The 22,755-nt window shown below is 32.7% G+C and overlaps 2 protein-coding genes and 1 long non-coding RNA gene across 3 annotated transcripts; 2 read left to right on the top strand and 1 right to left on the bottom strand.

The window, feature by feature from the left end:
- Nucleotides 1-650: 650 nt before the first annotated feature.
- Nucleotides 651-3,633, bottom strand: LOC105783528 (inosine-5'-monophosphate dehydrogenase 2). Its single transcript, XM_012609036.2, has 5 exons — nt 3,164-3,633; nt 2,489-3,075; nt 1,555-1,734; nt 982-1,239; nt 651-872 (listed from the first exon to the last, which is right to left on the bottom strand). The coding sequence occupies exons 1-5, from the start codon at nt 3,543-3,545 to the stop codon at nt 801-803; spliced, it is 1,479 nt and encodes a 492-aa protein (XP_012464490.1). The 5' UTR covers nt 3,546-3,633; the 3' UTR covers nt 651-800.
- A 3,756-nt stretch (nt 3,634-7,389) lies between these two features.
- On the top strand, nt 7,390-9,058 carry LOC105783704 (uncharacterized). Its single transcript, XR_001130174.2, has 2 exons — nt 7,390-8,409; nt 8,668-9,058. It is a non-coding gene; the product is annotated as an uncharacterized LOC105783704 (long non-coding RNA).
- Nucleotides 9,059-13,678: 4,620 nt separating this feature from the next.
- On the top strand, nt 13,679-22,201 carry LOC105783969 (histone-lysine N-methyltransferase ASHR3). Its single transcript, XM_012609695.2, has 11 exons — nt 13,679-14,082; nt 15,546-15,692; nt 16,428-16,592; nt 17,455-17,481; nt 18,121-18,238; nt 19,161-19,254; nt 19,601-19,694; nt 19,851-19,929; nt 20,520-20,691; nt 21,025-21,105; nt 21,763-22,201. Exons 1-11 carry the CDS (start codon nt 13,747-13,749, stop codon nt 21,917-21,919), a joined length of 1,470 nt encoding a protein of 489 aa, XP_012465149.1. The 5' UTR covers nt 13,679-13,746; the 3' UTR covers nt 21,920-22,201.
- The last annotated feature ends 554 nt before the right edge of the window (nt 22,202-22,755 follow it).

Raw genomic sequence — 22,755 nt, 5'->3', positions numbered from 1 at the left:
AAAATAAATTTGTTTTCAAATTAGGTTATTAATGGAATGGAAAAATTATTATTTAAATTCAATTATAAAATATATAAATGTTAATAAAATATCCTTTAAAACTTCTTTATATTAAAGATTGAATTCAAGTGTTAACCGAAAATGCTTAAGTTTAACGTTTTACATATTTAGTTTTTAAGAAAAATCAAAATTTCCATTTGTGCATGATTTAATAAACTCAAAATATCTAATGGAAAGGAGGCTCATCCGATTAAACTCAAATAATTCAACTTTCTCTAATAATTAAAAATAATAATATAATTTTTGCCAACATTTTCCCAAACAAGAACCTACAGTTGTTTTGACATATTCGACATATTCTATCGCAGATCCGATTATTAAAATATTGAATGTGACACTTTAATTATACCACTTTTCCACATGAAAGTTCATATAAATTTTAAATTTTCAAGCAATAATTTGACAATCTTAAAAATCTCATCAAACTTTTATATTTTTCAAGTTCTATAATCAAAATAGATTTAAGTACCAAAGTTAACAAAAAAAATTACAGGTACCAAAACTAACCTAGTTGCCAAATTCAAGGCCAAAAATTATATTATCCCATAAAAAACATATTAAAAGTCATATTATTAATAGTAGTTTATGAATTTCATAAAAATTAACTCAAAGCATTACTAATAAAAGTGTACATATAAACAACCTTAGCCCAAAAAGGGTAACAGATCAACCAAGTTTCTATAAACGTTAGATGGAAAACCAGAAAGCCATCAACAACATGGCACAATTGAGGGAAAATCTCAAAACGATTTCTTTTCATAAGAAACCAAACCATGCACTCCACCTTCAGCTTGTGCTGCACCGGTTCGAACCTGTTCCAGGTTCAGGACAACATGATAGCGTACCATAAGCAACAATAATCAAATCACAAACCAGAAAAAAAAAAAAGACATGGGATCTTATAAAGGAGATTAATCATACCTCAAACCTCAGTGTGCCTGATCTCAAGAGTTCATGTGCAGACGGTAGAGAGGAAGCACCGAGATCTTGGAATCCTTGCTTGACTGCTTGCATTGTGTAAGGTATAAATTTTAGTACAGAGCCTTTATCCGCGACTGCTCCAACAACCCCTTGTGCGATCTTCAACTTCGCTGTATCACCCAAATATCTTTGATCACTTCCCTTAGTCATTGCTTCTAGGGAGCCCATGCCACGATATTTTTTGACACGTTGACCATTCTAATAAAAACAAAACATGAGGGTTTGCAGAAAAGGATTGATTTAAATTAAATGTGAAATGCATATATATATATATGTTTCTTTGTGTTTGTGTTTGTAGAAAAGAGTGTGTGTTATATGCGAAACAAGTGATGACTAAAGCAATGAAACTACATAAGGCAATGAAAGAACCAAAAGTAAAGTAGAAAAGTTTTGTCATTGGATAAGACTCGCATATGTAAGAATCAGACTCTCACTAACTCCTGTCTGGTGAGCAGTGCACCATAATTTATACTATAATGCCTAAAGCTACAGAAAACAAAAGCAGTATCATACCTTATACTCATAAGCTCCAGGAGCCTCGGTGCTTCCGGCTAAAAAGCTTCCCATCATCACAGTAGAGGCCCCCAAAACCAAAGCCTTGACAATATGTCCAGAGTTTGAAATGCCACCATCAGCAATAACAGGCACACCATGCAGTGCCGCAATAGATGACACCTTGTAAACGGCTGTTGCCTGAGAGGTAGCAAAAACAAAGAAAATAAATTTGGCAACTTATAATGAAAGATATAATCTAGTAAAATGATATTTTCAATTAATTATTTAACAATGTCAGCTGGTATTAGTTTCTGTATAGATGATTCATGATAGACGTAGTTATATGCACTACAAACACCAAATAAAACTCTTAATTGTGAAACAAAAATAGTAGTATGTTTATTTATACATATATAAACAGTCCATCCTATGAGATAATGATAGGTAATCTTAGCATATATCACACATAAAATACGATATATTATATAAATAAGTCTACTATCTTTTATTTAAATGCGTGTTTTTCACTGGATAAGAATCATAAATCTCCACTAATGATCACTCCATTTAGAGATTTAAATAACATTTGCAGACGTATTTTTTTGGTTGAAGCACATTTATCGCCATTGTAGACATAACGAATACTATCCCGTCAGATCGTAATAAAACCTGAAAATTGCAACTATAACATCACCTTGTAGCTACTATTTAAATCCATGGAACTCATTTTTCCTACAAAAGGCCATCTTACATATCATTCCGATTTATTTTTCTCTGTAAACTACCAAAGATAATATTGATAAGAAATAAATGCTTTGAAGACTTAAACTAACCCGAACATAAATCTGAAAAGTGAAGAACATTCATACAAAAGAACAAGCGCAAAGTTATCAAACTATCATCATGAACCATCGAAGAGAACACATGAAATAAAAGTTTCTATTTTTTTTACCTGTCCTCGTCCAACAGCACAAACCTCTTGTGTGGTGCAAATGGACCCAGACCCCATCCCAACTCTTAATCCATCTACACCAGCTTGAATCAAATTCTGTGCTTGTGCCATAGTCACCACATTCCCACCAATCACATCCAATTGAGGATATGTCTTTTTAATGAACTTGATCATCTCAATCTGATATATAGAATTACCCTGAGAGCTATCCAAGACCACCACATTAGCCCCTGCCTTCACCAAGTGCTCCAACCTCTCCTTATCCGACTCTCTTGTCCCTATAGCTGCACCCACCATCCATTCCCCATCAGCTCCTACTGTTCCCGCCCCTAATTTCGGGTACCCCTTTAGCCTTTCCACATCTTCTTTGACCACCACGTTGACCGCCTCACCATCCCTTTCCAACACAAGGAAATCACTATCTTTTTCATCTAAAAGAGTCTCAATCTTTCCCAAGTCACAATCCCAATTAACATACTCCACACTCTTACAATCCCTCTTGTAATCAAATATTTTTACTGGTTTATCTTTCAAATTCTCACAATCAGACGACGAAAGATAACCCAATAACTTGGATGGCAGACCACCTGTTTGTAAAAATTACACAAACATTAAAAACCCCAAAACAGATAAAAAAAATAACCCAACAAGGATGCTAACTAGTTTCCAATTTACCTGATTCAGTAATAAAAACATATCGTCCATGATAAGCAGGTAAACCATCTACAGGAGAAGCAAATGAAACAGAGGGAGTAATAGGAACACGAAGTGACTTAGCGGAACGGATAATGGAAGCTTGTTGAGAAGAAGTACAGTTGTAATGAACAATAGCGATACCACCGAGGGCAGCCATTGAAGCAGCCATGTGAGCTTCGGAGACAGTGTCCATAGGGGAAGCAACACAAGGGATAGAGAGTGGGATATTGCGAGAGAGACGAGTGGATACAGAGACGGCATCGGTGGGGAAGTCAATGTAATGAGGGAGGAGGATAACGTCATCGTATGTCAATGAGTAACCTTGGTTGAATGTTTTTGGGGCTGGGAAACCGTCCTCCATTTTGATTGCTTGCTTTTTGGTTTTGGTGATTAGGGTTTTTGCTTACGTTCGAATGGTTTAATAGAGGGGTTTAAGTAATGCCCAAAGGAATTTGAATTGTAGCAAAAGACGCCGTAAAAGTATCAAGAAGGCAGATTATACTTTCCTTTCTCGATTAAAATAAATAAATTAAAGAGTAAAATGATTTTTTTTTAATTATTATTTTCATGTTAAAATTTATTTCATTCATTTTACTGTGATTATCTGATAGATATATTAAATTAAAGGGTAAAATAGTTTTTTGTTAAAATTTTATTCATTTCTACCGTTAAAAACTAGTGCATTAACGTTTAAATAAATAACACATCACATGTGACTATTTGATTATTCTATCAACTACAATAATTTTTAACTAAAAAAATAGATGAAATTTTTAGTAGAAATAATCAATTTACTTTTTTATTTAACGTTTCTTTTAATAAAAGCAACAAAACGTAATCTGATGAATAGTCATTTTACTCGAAAATACACTTTAGCGTATGGTTTGACCAAATACCACTTTTCGAACACATTATGGTCATTACGAATTCCTGATAATGCCATTATGTTTGGCCAATGCTCCTTCAACATTTTAGAGTATTATGTATGATGCTTTTCGCTATTTTCTTCGTCACTTAGTGTTGGCATTCATTGATGATATTATCTATGGTGATACTTGGGATTTTCATTTGGACTATATTCGACAAGTCTTGTGGCTACTTCAGACTCACCAAACTGTGGCTAAGCAATCTAAGGGTGAGTTTGGATGGGCGATGCGTTTACCTGCAGTTAGTGTAAAAAGCAATGGCGGTGGTGAGATTAGATCTGCAATGACATCAGTGGCGTGAGACAAAAAGTAAGCTAAACGCACCGCACCCAATCGCTCATCCAAACCCACCCTAAGTGTTAGTTTAGTAACAAGCTACTTTTTTAGAAGAAAAAAAAAGTGCTTCTCCCAAGCCAATAATTGGCCCAATAACTTTTTTTTTTTAAAATTAGAATTTTTAGCTTTTCTCAAAAAGTATTGTTTTTTTTTTCCAAAAGTACTTTTGAAAAAGATTTCTAAACTGGCCTAACTGTGTTTTCAGCCAAGAATTCGCCGGCTATTTGGGACACATTATATCACGCCAAGGCGTGGCAGTTGGTCCTACTAAAGTGCATGCTACTCCACAATAGCCAGCACTGATTTCTGTTAAGGAAGTGTATAGCTTTTTAGGGCTTGCCGATTACTATCGTTGTTTCATCATAATTATGTTATGGTTGCGGGGCTATTGTCTGATTTGTTTTGGAATGATGCCTTCCAATGGACTTTATTGTTTCAAAAGGTGTTTGATAAATTGAAGGACCACTTGGGTTCGACGCCCGTGTTATAACTATCGGATTTCTCCAAACCGTTTACTTTGGAGACGGATGCATCCGGAGTGGGGATAGGTGCGGTTTTGTCTCAGGAACAACACCCAATTTCATTCTTCAATCAAAAGTTATGCCATCGTATGTGTGTTGCTTCTACCTATCAGCGGGAAATGTATGCTATTGATGGAAAAGAACAAAGTTGGCTTTTAGTACCCCTTATCATCTGCAAACGGACAGTCAAACAGAAGCACTTAATAAATTTCTTAGATGTATTTACAATGTGTCATAGTGGATTCTCCTCATACATGGGTTATGATGTTGCATTGAACCGAATATCGGTACACCACTTCGTATCAAATCGCTGCACACATGACTCATTTTTTAGGCTCCGTACGAGCGTTCACCACCTACTATAAACCGCTACATCCGTGGAACAGTTAGAACACTAATTGTCGAGAAATATATGTTGAACCATTATGTTGGTCTCTTGTTGCTAAAGAAAACTTATTGAAAGCCTAAGAACATATGAGGTACTTTGCCAATAAGCATCGAAGGGAGGTTGTCTTCCAAGTTGATGACTGGGTATATGTTAAACTTCAGCCTTTCCAATAGAATTCTATTCGTCACTAATGCCACCACAAACTTGGTTGACGATACTTCGAACATATTGGGGAGGTAGCTTATAAAGTCGACTTACCGGATACATCCAATGTTTCACGTTTCTCCCAATCACAAGTGTGTTGAGAGTTCCTGACAAGCAAGTCACTCCTCTTCGTTTAGTGGATCCTGACAAGCAATTCATTGAATGTGCTGATCGACTTGTGGAACAATGGCTTGTCCAGTGGGAAGCCTTTTCGGAGTCAGCTGCTATTTGGGAAGATCGGAGTCACATACTGTAGGTTTTCCCTAATTATAACCTTAAGGGCAAGGTTCTTTCTGACTGAAGGGGTACTGTTATGAATGTTGCGGAGCAACAAGCTAAATCTTAATTGGAACAATAGGAGTAATTATTTTACATGCATTTTAAATTCAGTTTATCTTAATTAAATTATATTTAAAGGTCACTCAAAATAAAATCTTTACAAATATAAAAATATATAAAATATGTTTAAATATGTTTATATCGTGAATTTTTATATATTTTATATAAAATATAAACGAACAAAAATATTCTTAAAATAATATAACTTAATTTACAAATTAATAATATTTTAGTCATTATTCAATTGAGTTAAATGCGTGATATATATAGTATAGATAAATAGATTAGGAGTGATTAAATATGCCATTAGTTTATGTACTATTCACAAATTTAAAATTTAGTACCTATACTTTTATTTATAGTAATTTAGTCCTCTACTCTTAAGGTTTTGAAATTCAAGTCGAACTAACCTTGTTAAATTTAAGTTATTAAAACATCATTTTTTTAATTACATAGTTATCAAATTAGTATTTTTTTATTTCAAAATGTCAAGCTAATAAATTTAATAAAAATGTTAACATCGTTAATAATTGGACTTAAATTTTAAATTTAAAAATTAAAATAACTAAATTTAGAATTTGTGAAAATTAATAGGAGTTTGTTCTATATTACTTCATAAATTCAGTTCAATGGTTAATATTGTTAAAATTATTTTGTTAAATTTAAATTAATTAAAATATCAAAATTTTTTAATTACATTACTATCAAATTAGTAATTTTATTTCAAAATATCATTTGATAAATTTAATAAAAAATGTTAATAACATTAATAATTCTACTTACATTTTAAAATTTAAAATTAACATAATTAAATTTGGAATTTGTGAAAATTAGATAGGGAGGAGTTTCTTCTAACTTACTCCATAAATTCTGAGGCATTAATTTGTCTGTGACTCACTTTGGGAACTACGTACCGTTACGCAAGCAAATTCCATTGACAAAACAGAGTCTGGTGGTGAAGAAATCTATTCCATTTTGGGTTTCAAAAGTCCAATTTCTTTTACGCGATCTCAACTTTCTCACCCGAGTACAATTCGATCCACTTTATATATATATATATATATATATATTCTATCCTAAGGCTGAGAGGACCGAAAGTGCCGGAGTTAATGACGACAGCGCTATGATCGGTGTCCCACTCTCGGAGAATTGATGGACGTACGTATAAAAGCGAATTCATGGGGGTAAAGTTAAAGCAGGTTCTCATGTTTCCATTTGTGAAGTTTAGGAATAAGAAGAAGAAGAAACAAGCAAAACCCTTAGCAAAGCCGTCCTTGTCTTCGTCATCTTCTTTTTCTTCGAGTAAAAGGGTGGGTTCCGGTGGTGGTTTTTACGGTGGCTTTTGTTGTACGCGACCTCGTACTTTGGAATCAGCCGATGATTCCAATACCAGTGACCCAAATGATCCGAACTTCACATATGAGATGCTTAAGACTTTGATCGAGAAGAATCAATTCTACTCCAAAGAATGCAATCCCCATTCGGTTTAGATTACTATATACGTCATTGATTTTGGAAATTCTTTTGCGTGATGCCGTTGTTATTCTTTTCACTTGTCGTTGGATTTTTTATTATCGATATGATTTCCGCAAGGGTGATTAAGTTTTTGATTAATTGTAAATTTTCATCGAATTTGGTCCTTATGTTCTGGAAATCGCGAATGTGGTGCTTTGATTGATCATATTTTACTTTATGGGAGATGATAAATTTAGCTTCCCTTCTCTTGCTAGTTATGGCTGAGTACCTGAGTCAACCCAAATTTTGAGCCATTGAATATGCGACACAAATTAGCCTCGTTCCATTTTTGTGTCACTTCACTGCTTGTGCCAATTCAGCATTGCAAGCAAGTTGTAGGATATTTGAAATGATTGGTCTAACACTTTAGGAGGTGTTGTTTTGTTCTATTAGGGCCAGTTTGGCATTGCTGTGTTGCTATTTGAGAATGTTTTTGAAAAGTTCGGTTTAACAAAAAAGTGCTTTCGAAAACTGTGGTGAAAAAGTTTGGTTCCTTAATTTCAAGGGTTTGGCATTGCTGTTAATAATTGCGGTGGAAAGTTAAAATGTCCATTTTAGACATGATATTCGGTAGAGAAAGGAATTAATGTATTGGTATTTTCACTCGAGATGCTCAACAAGCTAAAAGCACACTATACCCGGCTTCTCAGTTTGGGTGAAAAAGCACTTTCAAGAAGTGTTTTTATTGGAAAAGGACCTTGTTTGTGAATGCTTCTGCTGTGCATAAGTGCTTTTAGCACTCCAAACACAATGCCAAATACATCCTTAGTTGAGTGATGATGAACAGCATTAGGAAAGGTGTCTGAATAATCAATGATACAAAAGGGGTCATGATTGATACCTTTATGTAGATAGTTTAGACTTCAACAGGGTCTTAGCTATTTTCTTGTTGATGCCAGTGAATTTTACTCCAATGGTGGCCAATTTCTTGTTATAGCTAGCTTGAGCAAAAATCTACTTGAACAGTCTGTTCACCTCTGCACATTTGGAGTTCAGGTACTGCTTTCTTTCATGAACCTGCATTCAAACAGATAATTGGCATATGCTCTGATCATACCTCAAAAAAAAGAGGAGAATGTACTGTTACACCAATTTAAGCATCTTGTTTCCCCTTTTCTTGATTGATTCATCAGTAATAAGTAGTGCAATTGGTATATATATATATGTATTTGTGTGTGTATATATATTCTTTTCCTTAGATTAAGGCACAAGTGGACTCTTCTATTTATGAATCCAAAATATATTTGGGATCAGGATAAGGCACAAAGGTGGCGGGTACCTGAGGCATTGCTGAACCAAATGTTTGGAATTGATTTAGATGCATATGAGGAGGTATCGACTTCTTCTTCATCATCCGAAAGTTGGTAAAACTCAAGAAAGAAGCTGGCGTGTCAACTTTCGTCATGATTGTTGCACCTGCTGCAGCAAATAGGTCTGTTCTTCCATGGATTTGATAGAGGTATCTCAATGAACTAATTATTGACTTTTGTGTTCCGAACTTTAGCATTTGTTTCCACTTATTTATAGTAAGGGATTTGATGTGTACAGTCTGTGAATCTCAGATTTCATATTGAGAGCATTGAACTGAAGTTGTATGTGGAAATTGTAAAATATAGTTATTTCAGTGACATTTGATTGTTTGTTATTCCCTTTTTTAAAGTTAAATATCGGAACTATTGGAGATGATGAGCATGGGGAACTGTTATTTTTGTTTTGAATTATTTGAAAATAATTTATGTTTCCGGTCAGTTTGTTGTTCAACAAGGAAACTAGTTATGGATTGAAGATGTTTTTAAGATGGATTTCTTATTTCTTAAGCTATTCATAACAAAAAATATAAATTTGAAAGGATACAATCTGTTTTCACTGAAGAGCAAAAGAGTATAAATGAGGGTATTTCTGATATGTCCGAAGTAGTATGGTTGACTATTTGGACAATGTGCCGTGCCCGTGTGAGGAAATGCTGGAAGGAAGGATGGATGGCTTTGAATCAAAATGCGGGAAGCACAGTGCAAGGAGAATTTTAAAGTTGTGGAAGAAGGTATAAGACATGCATCGCGATTTAGTGAGTTTCATGATCTCAATGCTCGATACCATATGATTCAAGAGGAAATGGGAATGCAGAAGGTATGTATATAATTATAGTTAGTCATAGAATATGGTATATTTACTTCTCAGTGAGTGGAAACTGCTCTAGTTTGTGCAAAATGGTGAAGCAAATGAATGAGGTAATCCCTGTTTCTCAACCATCCAATGAATTGATTCTCGAGGTCTGGAAAATTAAGGCCTTGATACAGGTTATTTTGGAACAGGTAAGTTCGCATAGCTGTTAATTTCAACTTGATTCAAAGCATGTGATTACTTCGGTATTATAGGCTAGCTTAGTCTGCCTTTAGTAAACCTCCTTCATCTTCTCTAACTATTCAGCATCTGCATTCTTAATCCTGATAACTTCATTGATGTTGTGTGACTGAATGTTCTTGGGAGTGTTGCAATTTCTATTAGAATATAGGCTTTGATTCGGATGATTATGAAGTTTTCCATCCTTTTGTTCTAGCGGGCATTGAAGAATCTCAATCTTATTGAATGGAACAAACTTAAAACCATTAATAAGATTATTACTCCTGCTTGACTAGGCATATAGCAGCCATTGAAGATGACATATTTTATTGACCTGAACTTATGGTCCTGATGAGCAATTTGTTCACATTATCCCAAGAATGATTCAATGGATGAGGAAATAACATTAATGGAGTGTTGCAGAAGGATCTGATTCAAGACAGCAAAATCGAAGCTGACGTGGCTGCATTTAGTTGATGGACTGACTATCTAATAACAAAGAAGGTAGGGTTTTTTACCTGAGTAGATAGAAAAAAAAAAATTACTGAAATAGTATGTCAGAAATTTTTTTTTATCAAAATAGGTTATTTTTTTCATTGGAGCCTATTTGGTAGGCGTCAATGAATAAAATAATAATAATTTTTTTTGATTAAAATATAATTTATACTTTTCTGGATTAATATATAACCCGTATAATACATAGTATAGGCGCCTATCTAGAAGGCGCCAATGGTGGTGCCTATTTGGGAGGCGCCAATGGTGAACAAAATATTGTGAATTTTTCCCAAATTACTAACAAATTAATTATAAAATAATTACAATATTCATACAAAAAATTACAATATTACAATATATCCCCACATTATAATATTCATACAAAATTACAATATTACAATATTCATACAAAAAAATTGCAATATTCATACAAAATTATAATATTACAATATTCATACAACATTACAATATTCATAAAAAATTATAATATTCATACAAAATTACAAAATTACAATATTCATACAAAAAATTACAATATTCATACAAAATTATAATATTACAATATTCATTCAAAAAATATAATATTCATACAAAATTACAAAATTACAATATTCATACAAAAAATTGCAATATTCATACAAAACTATAATATTACAATATTCATACAAAAATTTATAATATTCATACAAAATTACAATATTCATACAAAAAATTACTAATCCAAAACTATAAATACAAATTTAATTATAAAATAATTACAATATTCATACAACATTACAATATTCATAAAAAAATTATAATATTCATACAAAAAATTTAAAATATTCATACAAAATTCTAATCTAAACTATAAACACTAAATATAGATAATTTATAATTAATAATTAATAAAAAAATTCACAATATTTTCTAAAATATATCCTAAAAAATTCACAAACTATAAACCTTTTAAATTATAAACAAAATTATTTATTAAAAAAATACATTACCATTGGCGCCTCTCCATCAGGCTCCTTCATTGGCGCCTACTTGAGAGGCGCCACCCGACCCGACCCGTATTTTGACCCGTATTTTTTTCAAAAAAATATTAAAAAAATATAAAATTATATTTTATTAAAAAATTTTATTATTATTTTATTCATTGGCGCCTACCAAATAGGTTCCAATGAAAAAGTAACCTATTTTGATAAATTTTTTTCTGACATCCCATTTCAGTATTTTTTTTTTCTATCCTATTTGGGTAAAAAACCCTGATTTGATGGACTGACTATCTAATAACAAAGAAGGTATCCATTTGCTATTAACTTAGATCTGGATTGTTTATGCTATTTTGTCCTAAAAATCAACAATAGCTAAGTTTTGTAACTTTGTTCTTCATTTGCTCCTGCAATTTTAAAACTACGTGTGACTGTTTGGTCTGTAATCTGCGTAGCATCCTGTCAGGGTGGTTTCTCTTCCATAGTTCCATGTTTACACCAAAATCATATATGCATTCAATTATACATGTAACTCTTGTTTTAGAATGTCACATATGTGAGGCACATGGCTGCGTTTTTGAATCTATTGCAAGTGTTGCAGAAACTAAGCTTATGGTTCTTATTGTTTTTTGGCAACTAAGCCATGTGAGTAGAGGATTTTTTCTGTGGATTTCCATTGGTAACCACTGTTTTTTTTTTATGCTGGAATTGTAGGGAGTATCATATTAGTGTAGTTTCATAGTTTGCCCCGGATGCCTCTATATTCATTTTATGGCCCACGAAGACTATCCTTTTGGTGTCCATGGCTCACCCTTTTTAATAATGTTGTTGTATTCAAGGTTCAAATTTGAATTCTTCCATTTGAAGCGCAATGCATCTTGTAACTGTACTCACTTGTTCCGCAGGTACTGTTTCAGGTTTCCTGTTTCACGATCACAATGAATAGGAAGTGTGTGTGCATGTGCAATTTTAAGTTTAATATTTATTTTTTGACACTATTATATTCAATAATTATATTGGGCTTCAATTTAATTTGAAAACAAACTGAGCTGAATCCATAAAGGAGGAGTAAAACTCTCTCAGCATTGTTTTTCTATATCTACAATATTCAAATTCAATAATAAGGTTTTAGCTCTAATATTGAAAGTCTGAATGCTGTTTGAGCTTACCCATTTTTCATGAATATAATATATTATTTTTATTTAATAATATTATCTATACTATTATGGAAATTTATAAAAAAAAAATTTTTTGAACAGAAATCCGTTTATAGCAATTGGGCCTGAGTAGCAAACAGGAGAAGTCCATCAGCAACAAACAAACCAAAGTAAATCAAAAAACAAAACAAATTGGAAAAACAAACAGCAAAAAGGGAAAATTAAAAACAGAAATCGACAAACACCGTCTTCTCCATCCAACAAGTCCCCAGGCGCTGTGTGACTCCACTAAACCCCAGTAAAATAAACGGTAAAGGTCTTCCAAATTATACATTAAAAGGGTTATATGGGTTACTTAAATTATTTTAAAATTACAACTAAAATTTAATTAACAAAATTTATGACATCTTTTATTACTTAAGCAATAATAATAACTTTTTAAAAATCATAGCCCAAATATTTTTTATATCATTTTTATTTTTCTCACTCAATGTTTAAAGATTAAATATAACATAAACATAAAAATTATGTTAAAATTTACATATTTAAGATTGTACCAAAATATATAAATTGCTAAAAAAAGAAATCGTATTAAACCTAAATTAATTTAAATTATCAATTTACAAATATAAACTTATATTCGAACAAATGAATATAAACGTTAATTTCCAAAGTAAGTGTTTTGAAATAAAAAAAATAAAATCTAAAGTCATTAAATTATTAGTAAGTTTTTGTTTTACTCTTTCAATTTAAAAAAAAAAGTTATAAAATGGTTATTGAATTATTTGAAAGTTTTCATTTAAGTCAATTGGCTGTTGAAATTGTTGATGTAGTGATGTATAGCTTTATTTGTTCGTACCACTTGCATCAATCAAAAGCTTTCGCTTCTCTTCTTTTTTATAGTTTAACTTTCTTTTTCACGAAACAACTTTGACGTCACCAATATACGAACCCAAATCCAAATAGCTTTATTCTCTATTCTTCATCACTTGTAGTTTACTAGTCGAACTTAAAAAAACCGTAACAACCTAGTGACTTAAATGTGGCTTAAATGAAAACTTTCAAATAGTTCAATGACCATTTTGTAACTTTGTGAAGTTAAGTGACTAAAACTAAATTTATTTATTGTTTAGTGACCTTTTAAGTGTAATTTACCCAAAAAGAGAGGGCAGTCTCGTGAATCCACAACTTTCCCATCTTCATTCAGTAATAACACCTTTTTCCCAATTTCATTATTTCCCACCCATTTCTAAATTACTTTTTCCCGCCCAAAAAATTAATTTCCCCCTCCCTTTCTCTCCCCTTCATAAAAATCTAGGGTTTTCATTTTCTTCCAATTGCTTTTAAAAAAAAAAAACTGAAAAATGCCTGGCCTTGGAAATCTTTCTCACTCTTCATCTCTCTCTCTCTCTCCTTGCCCTAATTTGAAGCTTCTTTCTGTTGACTCTGCCGATTCTATTGATGCTTTTGACTCTACCAAACTCAAAACCCTACCCGTAAACTGTAAGTGGGACCAGAGATTGGTCCCAAAACGCGTGAACTGTAATGGGAGTGGGATAAGGGTTTTGAAGAAGGTGAAGAAAGGGTCTAATGGTAAAGCTTTGCAGGATTATTTGAGGGATTGGGTTCATAGGAAGATGGAATCTGGTCTCCCCAAGTCCTGCTATTTTCTTCCGTTTCTCGTTGGGGCTAAGAGATTGGTATGTGTCTTTCTTCTTTGTTGATTCTTTTGCTGTTTGGCGAAATAAGGATTTTTTTTAAATAATCAATCGGCGTACTGAAAATGGCAGAAAGTAATCCAAGTAAAAAATGTTGAAGTTTGTAAAACGTGAAAATGTGTTACTGTACATGAAACAATTAATGTTAGAAAAAATCTGCTTTTCTTGTATCTATCTTTTGTTGCTTGGATGGCAATTCAATTACATGGGTCATGTTAAGTCCTTAGAAATTGTGTGAGAGAAAATAGTTAGACAAGATGGTAGATAGAGATGTTAGGTTATTTTGAGAATGGATATTTGGTTTGATATTGTTTTGTTCACACAAGCAAGTGTAGCCGCTCTAGAATTAATGTTTTTCTTTTTCCAATAATTTCTATGATATTGTCTGCATGTTATGCTAATTTTCTGCCAAGTTCATCCGTAGCATGGTCAAGAACTCCTTTTGATACTTTGTGTGTATTGTGAATTGGTGACGGAATGTGGCAAACAAGTGATTCAGAATGGTGTTGATGTGGCAAAATTAGGATTGATGTGGACCTTGATATTGATTGCTGTGAGGTGAAAATAGTTTGGAGTAGGATACTTGAAAGAGGAAGTAAGGTATTTGAAAAATGACATTGAGAGCAAATATGTGAGATAGGGAGATCTGTATACAAGTTTTGTTTGCTGATGAGACCCATGTATTGTATGTATACAGAATAGAGAGTAGGTGCTAGTTCATTATGCTTGATAGATGATAATGGTAAATATTGAGGCAATTCACTGTTATAGCGATTTTGTCATAGAAAGTTGAAAGAGTGTAATGTTTTGTCATAAGAGTGTAATCTTATCACATAGGTTGGAAACCTATTCTAGAAAAGAAAGAAATCAACTGAAATGAAATTGCAATCGAGAAACTTAAGCCTTAATTAGAGAAGAGAACCAATGGACTTTCCTAACATAAGTTCAGCCTACAAAGCATCCAAAATATGACTTGTGCAGATAGCGCCTATACTTTGCTGGACTTTTTCCCTTTGGATAGAGAATTAAAATTGTGTAAATATTTCTTGAGAGATTATAAATTCTTTTCTAATTTCCTGATATGCTGAGACTGTACTATTAAAGCCTCATTACAGACTCTTTGATATTAGTTGGTTTCTTCTTGCTGGTGAAAGTGAACAATCTATTACTTTTCTGCCCTTGTACTGCTTTTTTTTTGTATAAACAGGTTTTGGAGATCTGTAATCAATGGTAAAAATCAGTTTAGGAGGAACTAAATATGTAATGTTTGGTGTGCAAAGTAGGTGTTGTAGTTATCTTCTTTTGCCATTCAAGATTATTTATTTATTGTCTTGTCTTGGGGTTTTGTGTTCATGGGAACTTATATTTTTGTTTTTAATAAGCAGGTTGATATTTGACTATTTGTTTACTTCTGTCTTTTCCTTCATTTTGAAAATTCATCTCAGGTTGAATGTCTTGATTGCCATAAGCTCATCTATCCTGGGGAAGAGGTCCTATGCTCAGTTCGTGGTTGTCAAGGAGTTTATCACAAAACATGTGCCGAAGAAAGTTTTAGGATGTCCAACCCAAAAAAATTCCAGTGTCCACAGCATGTAATATCAGCATCTACTAATTTATTGTTTACATTCTTGATTTTCTTTGGTTAGTCATTTGCAAAGTAGAGAAGGGAAAAAGGGGTGACAGGCAGATATTCATAGATATGCATGCATACATGCATACGCGTATTTGCAAATTATAATTTTCTTTTGACTAGACAGGAATACTGGTACATTTTTTTTTGATGTTTTAGTTTTTGGTTGTGTGCATTTACCTTCTTTACACCTGTCTTCTTATTGTTGTTTGATTAAAGTCTGCCTGGTCCCCACCCCCCTCCCCCCAATTGTTCCCATGATGCTGGGAATGCTGTACTGTAAACATAGTAACTACAGAAGGGTGACATGTTCTTTTTGAATAAATACTTCCTCTATTTTGAGACAACCCTAAATTTCAAGATTTTACAATGTTAAAATCAATTTTCAGAAAAATTGACAGGAGGTCAAACTAGTGAGGCCTCCGGTTGACAGTTCAAAGGTTCATCCTGACCAGTGGAGCCAGTTGGTTGCATTAAAATTTAAAATTAAAATGTTTAATAAGTAACTTTAATACCAAATAAGTATTATTATAGCAAAAATTTAATAAAAATATGTATTTTACTTAATGCTACAAATTTTAATATAAATTCAAAGGATTAAATCTCCAAATGCCGTCATATACAATAATCTTTTCTGAAACATGCTCATAATTATTGGTTGCAGTTTGCTTATATTCTTGACATTTTCAATGAATAGGTATGCTTCGTTTGCAGACAGAGATTACAATGGCGATGTGTATGTTGTACGATGGCATCTCATGATAAGTGCTCCCCATGGCCGGATGCAGTGATTCATTTGAAGGACAAACCAGGGAGAGCAATTTGTTGGAGGCATCCAACTAATTGGAGACTAGATAAGAAGGTCAATTTCTTCTTTCCTTAATCAGATATGTCCTTTTTCTGACTTTTAGTGTTAGATTTTTTTCCCCTATTGGAAGGCTTCCTGCAAGTACCTTTGATAAAGCCTTCAGTGGATGGATTAGCATGCTAGTGGTTGAATTTCTTTTTCACATGTGCTACTTTTGTAATATGTAATATTGGATCTCTAAGTTATGTTTGATTAATATTTCTTGTTGCCTAAATCTATTTCAATGCCAGAATATCACTTTGGAATTTTGTTTCCAATGATCCTTTTATTAATTGAATTGGAATTTAGTCATTCATATGGGTGGAATATTTCAAACGTAAAAATATTTGGTTTATTAATTTTGGAAACTCAAAGTTGTATGGAAATTGAATTTGAGGGGAGGGATTCAATTTCATATTAAAAATTATGTGCTTGACAGTACTTCAGATGCATGCCCCATACGATTGAGTTTTAGCTTGCTCATGTTTAGCTCATCAGTTATAAGTGTGGTTTGGAGCCTGTTGCCTGACCATAGTCATCTTCAGTAGGCTACAGTACACGCAACATCTTGCACCTATTACTTTTTTCAAATTTGAGATGTGGAGATCCCTTGTTCCTTGTTGGAGTTTGAGCTTTTTGTGCTTGTGTGCTTGTATGCATGGTTACATTTGATATGTTTCATGCACTATAAAAGCTTCCAAATCTGGCTCAGTTAGCTATTAAAAGGATGCATAGGTTTGTCTGCAGTTTAGTTGTCCTGACTTGCTAATTTGGTTTTAACTGTGTGATTGTGTTTTATCTTGAGGTTTATCTCTCCATTCTTATTTTCTATTGATTAGGCTGGCTGACAGGACTTATATATTTATTGAATGAGCAGCATGCAGATCCAGCAACTGAAATACAGGTTAGGTTTTTTTTACCACAGTTTATCGGTGAAATTTCAATTTATATATTACAAACTTCTACTGTGGATGTTCATTGTTGTATAAATTTTTAGTATGTGCTTATGGAAAACAAGAAAATATTATGATATAAAATTTTCAAGTGACCAAACCAAAATGTTTTAGTAATCTGGCATTTGTCAGTTATTATTATCCGTCTTAAATTGGAGTGAGAGTGTATGTTGCCTTTTAGACTTCAATTCTTAGACAAAATTTGAGGGCTATATTGATCTGGTACCTTTTTTCACTTCTGTACTTTGGATGGCCCTTGGAAATTCTTTTTGGCTTGTCTTGAGAACCTGAAGTCAATAAGGTATCCCAAAGAAAGTATAGAAAAAAATATTTACCTGTTCATTTTCTTGTAAGTATATTAGAGGTATTTTTTATTATTGTTTTTGTTGTTTGATAAATGATAATGACTAGTAAAGTAGTTTTTCAATGAGAAGCACTTTGAGATTGGCAAGATCAAGTTTATGATCTCTACCATGCTGACTCATCTGCTCTTTTTATTGAAAACTGTTTGGTATCAGTTAATGATACTGTCAAATATGCTTCTTGGCTCCTGATTTAAGTAGCTAACTTTTTCCTGTTTTATATTTCAGGAAATTTTCTGTCAGTTGCCTTTACCTTACATGGATGAGGAGTTCAAGCTTGACTTGACATGGAGAGATTTAATAGAGAATAAATTGGTGCCACCTCCTTATGTCCACATCAAACGCAGTATCCTAAGCTTATCATTACTATATCTAACCAAATTTCAAGTCTATATGTTAAACGATTGCCTGGCACGCTTGTATAGTTGGCTCTCTTATTCTAATACTAGCTTATAGATGGAAATGTTTTGAGAAATTGCTTATTAGTATGAATATGTTTGAATTTGATTTTGTGTGCATAAATTTACCTTCATATTGCTTGTTCTGGAGAATAATTCGCATTCAGTTGAAACCACAAATATAGAATGAATTAAATGACCAAAGATTTAAGATTTTGCAAGTTGTATAATGAACTTTAGTTGCCAGAAATCTGTCAAAGTCTGCGATATTTAGTTGTTGAAAGGTGCCACTCCTTTGTTTATTTATGCATTGATGATGATGTATGCTTGATTATCATTACACCCAAAAATAATAGAATTAGAGAAAGAAACCTTTCTGACAACAGTATTTTATTAGAAAAATAATAATTTCTGCTGTGCTGAGTATTCCAACAAGTGGAGAGATAGTCAAGATTTCTAGTGTAATATTTTTGGTATTCTAGTATACTTTGTGCAATCATCTTTATTAAACTGATTTCATAATTATTTAAATGTATATATAACTTTTGCAGTTTAAGTTCTTCAATTTTCCAATATTATTTAATTTTCTTAAATTTTTAGATATAACAAACTTAGACATGCAAATCTGCACTATTTTCCTTCAAATATGTTTGCATGTAAATAACTAGGGACATCTTAAAACTGAATGAGAAAACAAAAAGTTTTTAACTTGCTGAATAGGAATTCAGCAAGACATGACACTGCCTGATGTTAAAATGTATCTTATCTTTTGAGGTTTTAAATGACATTTCCAATTTGGCAAATGAAAATTTTGTTTCATTATAATTGTTCTTGTTTACATTTTGTTTGACCTGCCTTAATTGGAGATAGATGTTTACCTAGTGAAGAAGAAGCGTGATGATGTTGTTGACGATATTGGATGTACAAGTTGCAGTTCCACATGCTCTGAGGATTGTGTATGCAGGTATTTATTATTTGTCATTCAAGTTTATATTGATTTAGACAGGTATGGTAAGTGGTGGTCTAACACAAGAGTATTAAATGAATTGCTCTTCCTCCCCCTTCTGAACGGCCTTTTTCTAAAATACTATCATGCAAGGTTCCTTATACCTGATAAGTTGTTTTTTTCCAATAGAAAATTTTAAATAACAAAACTTGATTTATTTGACCTTGTTAGATATCATTTGAAGGCTCCAGTTGGCAGTATTATGGCAAGCAATTATGCTAATAATTCTTTTTTATTTTCTTATCAGCCGTTTATTATGATTTATTGATAATAAGTTCTAACATGCTCATGTGCCATATGCCAGAGTTCAATGCATAAGCTGCTCAAAGGCTTGCCGCTGCCCTGAATCTTGCACCAACAGACCATTTAGCAAGGAGAAAAAGATTAGAATCGTCAAGGTGACGATTGTTTGTTTGCATAGATTGAATTTGTTATCTTTATCTCAAATGTTCTGTGTATGCACAGATGACATTTGGTGTTGATTTTTAGACCATTCTTGAGAAATAAATTGCTTGCAGAATTCTCATCTAGATAAATGCTTATTTTCCTTTCAGACTGAACTTTGTGGTTGGGGAGTAGAGGCAGCTGAACCTATTAAAAAAGGAGATTTTGTAATCGAGTATATTGGGGAAGGTAGTTTCACTTTTCGACTTCAGTTTTTTTCGGTATATCTAAATGCAGTTTTATTCTTTACTCTCCGTTCTTTTTGTTGTAAATATTATTGTCAACTTATAGTTACTGAAAAAACAAATCCTGCAATCAAACATCCCTGAAAAGTTCTCTAATACAGTAAGCATGGATTTATCTGTCACCAGAGAGGTCTAGTCTTTGTATAAAGTAGTGCATATCTCTAGCTTGTCTTTGTTCTGGAAGCATACGAATAGTATCAATCCAAGAGATATGAATCATGTATTGAATTGGATGATGCCCTGTACTCCTAGAGATTTAAATTCATTATTTTAGTAAACATTCCAATCTCTACTCCACATAGTTATTGCTTACCATTCCATATGCCCAAGGATTTGTTTCTTATTCCTCACAAACACCATATAACAGTTGACAGGACTTGAAGTGTTAAAAGTCCCTTTGAAGGGGGTTTATTTTCATCTGTATATTGAATATTAGCATGCTTTTTATTTATGCATGGCCTTCCTCAAAGTTTCATCTTTCATTTTATTTATATAAGAGTTGAATACTGATTAAATAACTATCTTCCTTTGCAGTTATTGATGATGCTCAATGTGAAAAGAGGCTTTGGGACATGAAACACAAAGGGGTGAAGAATTTTTACATGTGCGAAATTCGAAAAGATTTCACAATTGATGCAACTTTCAAAGGCAATACATCTCGTTTTCTAAATCACAGCTGTGATCCCAATTGTGTTTTGGAGAAGTGGTTGGTATTAATATATTGCTTTTTTATTTGTCGCTGTTAAATTTCTGTATAATGCTTATGGTTTCTTAAGATTGAAGAGCATCATATTACCAGTTAAGCTTTTTATTGAAGTATGGCATGTTCATCTTCAATGAAACTCCAAATGCATGGCATCATAAAAAATAATTTTTTTGCACTATTGGTTAGTTGATTTGTTATTTCAACCCCATTTACTTCTGGATATACTCTCTGATCATGTGTATGTGGCAAGATTCTTTATGTGCTAAAACCAATGTAGTATAACCATCTTTGGTAACAGTTGGTTTTAACCATATAAATTTTCCATCCCGTTAGGCAAGTTGAAGGGGAGACACGTGTTGGGGTGTTTGCTGCTCGTTCAATCAAAGTTGGTGAGCCACTGACATATGACTACAGGTATTCATGGTCGCAATACTGCTTGCACACCTGAAATTGCTGCTATTTTTGTGTTTTTATTAGTATATTCACAGCTATGATGATGCTTGAATAGACTTGAATGTGGATATTTATGGTTACATTCCTCAAAACTGACTTATTATTTTAATGTTTTGTTTTCTTTTTCAGTAAGTAAATGTTAGACAATTTTGATAGCTAAATTTATTGGTTAACGAACCTTGGCTATATCTGATTGTTATTACCTTTTTCTATGTGGAATTGTTTCCAAGAAAATTGGTTAGTTTAATATATAGGCTTCATTTAATCCCTTTATGTTCTGCACTTGAGCTCTTGGTTGCTGTTCCATGTTTCAAAAAGCTACATCATTTGTACCCAAACTCCATCATAGATTCATGCAAATTGCCTATTGCTTTAATGTCTAGAGAAACAAGTGAAATGTTTATGTATGTGTGTATATATATAATGAGAAATGTTACATGCATAGTTTGTGAAGCTGACTTGCCAGTGCATCCTGGAATCTGGGGTGGATCCCTCGGTCATAATGATTTACATACTAAGCTTTGCTTCCGTAGATGTGGAGTAGTTTGTTGTTAACCCCTTGTTTCAGCGATAAGTCTGTAAATTATTTTGATCCTCGTTTGTGTTTTGCATTTGTAGATTTGTGCAATTTGGACCAGAAGTGAGGTGCCATTGTGGTGCATCCAATTGTCAAGGTTATCTTGGGACCAAACGAAAGATTGTTAAACTGGATCTATGCTGGGGGTCAAAACGCAGGAGAACTTCAACCGCTTGCTTAGCCATCATAACTGTATAGCTTTGTACCAGCTGCCTGTTTAGACATTTGGCTGCTTTTGTTGTATATTAAAATCTACCACCATGCCAGGGGGAAGAAAAAAGTAAATGAAAAAATTCAGATCAGTGAGTCAAAGGTTGAACATTCTTAAAAAAAAATTGTATCTTTTTGTTTCCACAAGCTGATTGTAGTTTCTAAAAGGCTTTGTTGTAATTCATGTTGAGATGGGGTTGTGATTCACTGTGGATGTTGTTGTACACGGTTTGGCTGAGAAAAAAAAATGAAAATTGACTGTTTCAAGCATTCAACATTTTATCCTACTATTTTTCCAATTGTTACCAATTTTATCATATTTCATGTTCTCAAAATTAATTTGATATAGAGGTATTCATGGGTGGGTTGGGTTTCTGTTGAGTTTATGCATGGTATTAATATTTTTTGTTTGTCTAAGCTTGACTTGGCTTGAAATATGGGTTTAAAATTTTGTTCATATTTGTTCATAGTTAACTTGAGCTTGTTTTAGGATCGCTCATTATTTTTAACAATATGCTTATATTATTTTTAGTTTAATATGTTGTTTATTTATTAAACTTCTATAGTCTATCTTAACATTTTTTAATGTCTACATTATAGTAGTATATAATAGATTTAATTTTTGTGTTATAAATTACCTAACATATAAAAATGACATAATATAAAATATTATTAACTTAAAATGGGTTGAGTTGAGTTTGAACATTTAATCCAACCCATATTTAAACAGGCTCAATTTATTGTTTAAGCCTATTTTTTGAACCTGATATTTTTATTTAAGCCCTCTTAATTTTTGAGCGAGCCTTCGAGCTTAGTCAGGTAGC

Source organism: Gossypium raimondii, chromosome 13, assembly GCF_025698545.1.
Source record: "Gossypium raimondii isolate GPD5lz chromosome 13, ASM2569854v1, whole genome shotgun sequence".
Classification (NCBI taxonomy): domain Eukaryota; kingdom Viridiplantae; phylum Streptophyta; class Magnoliopsida; order Malvales; family Malvaceae; genus Gossypium; species Gossypium raimondii.
Note: the sequence above shows the minus strand (reverse complement) of the source record. Positions and strands in the feature narration are given on the sequence as shown.

Bases quoted from the DNA above. Each gene is read 5' to 3' on its own strand.
- LOC105783969 (XM_012609695.2), top strand. From the start codon at position 13,747: ATGCCTGGCCTTGGAAATCTTTCTCACTCTTCATCTCTCTCTCTCTCT. The intron at 18,239-19,160 runs GTATCCTAAGCT...AATTGGAGATAG, and splicing joins TTATGTCCACATCAAACGCA to ATGTTTACCTAGTGAAGAAG. The intron at 21,106-21,762 runs GTATTCATGGTC...TTGCATTTGTAG, and splicing joins CCACTGACATATGACTACAG to ATTTGTGCAATTTGGACCAG.
- LOC105783528 (XM_012609036.2), bottom strand. From the start codon at position 3,545: ATGGAGGACGGTTTCCCAGCCCCAAAAACATTCAACCAAGGTTACTCA. The intron at 3,076-3,163 runs GTAAATTGGAAA...TTTTACAAACAG, and splicing joins TGTTTTTATTACTGAATCAG to GTGGTCTGCCATCCAAGTTA. The intron at 873-981 runs GTATGATTAATC...AACCTGGAACAG, and splicing joins CAGGCACACTGAGGTTTGAG to GTTCGAACCGGTGCAGCACA.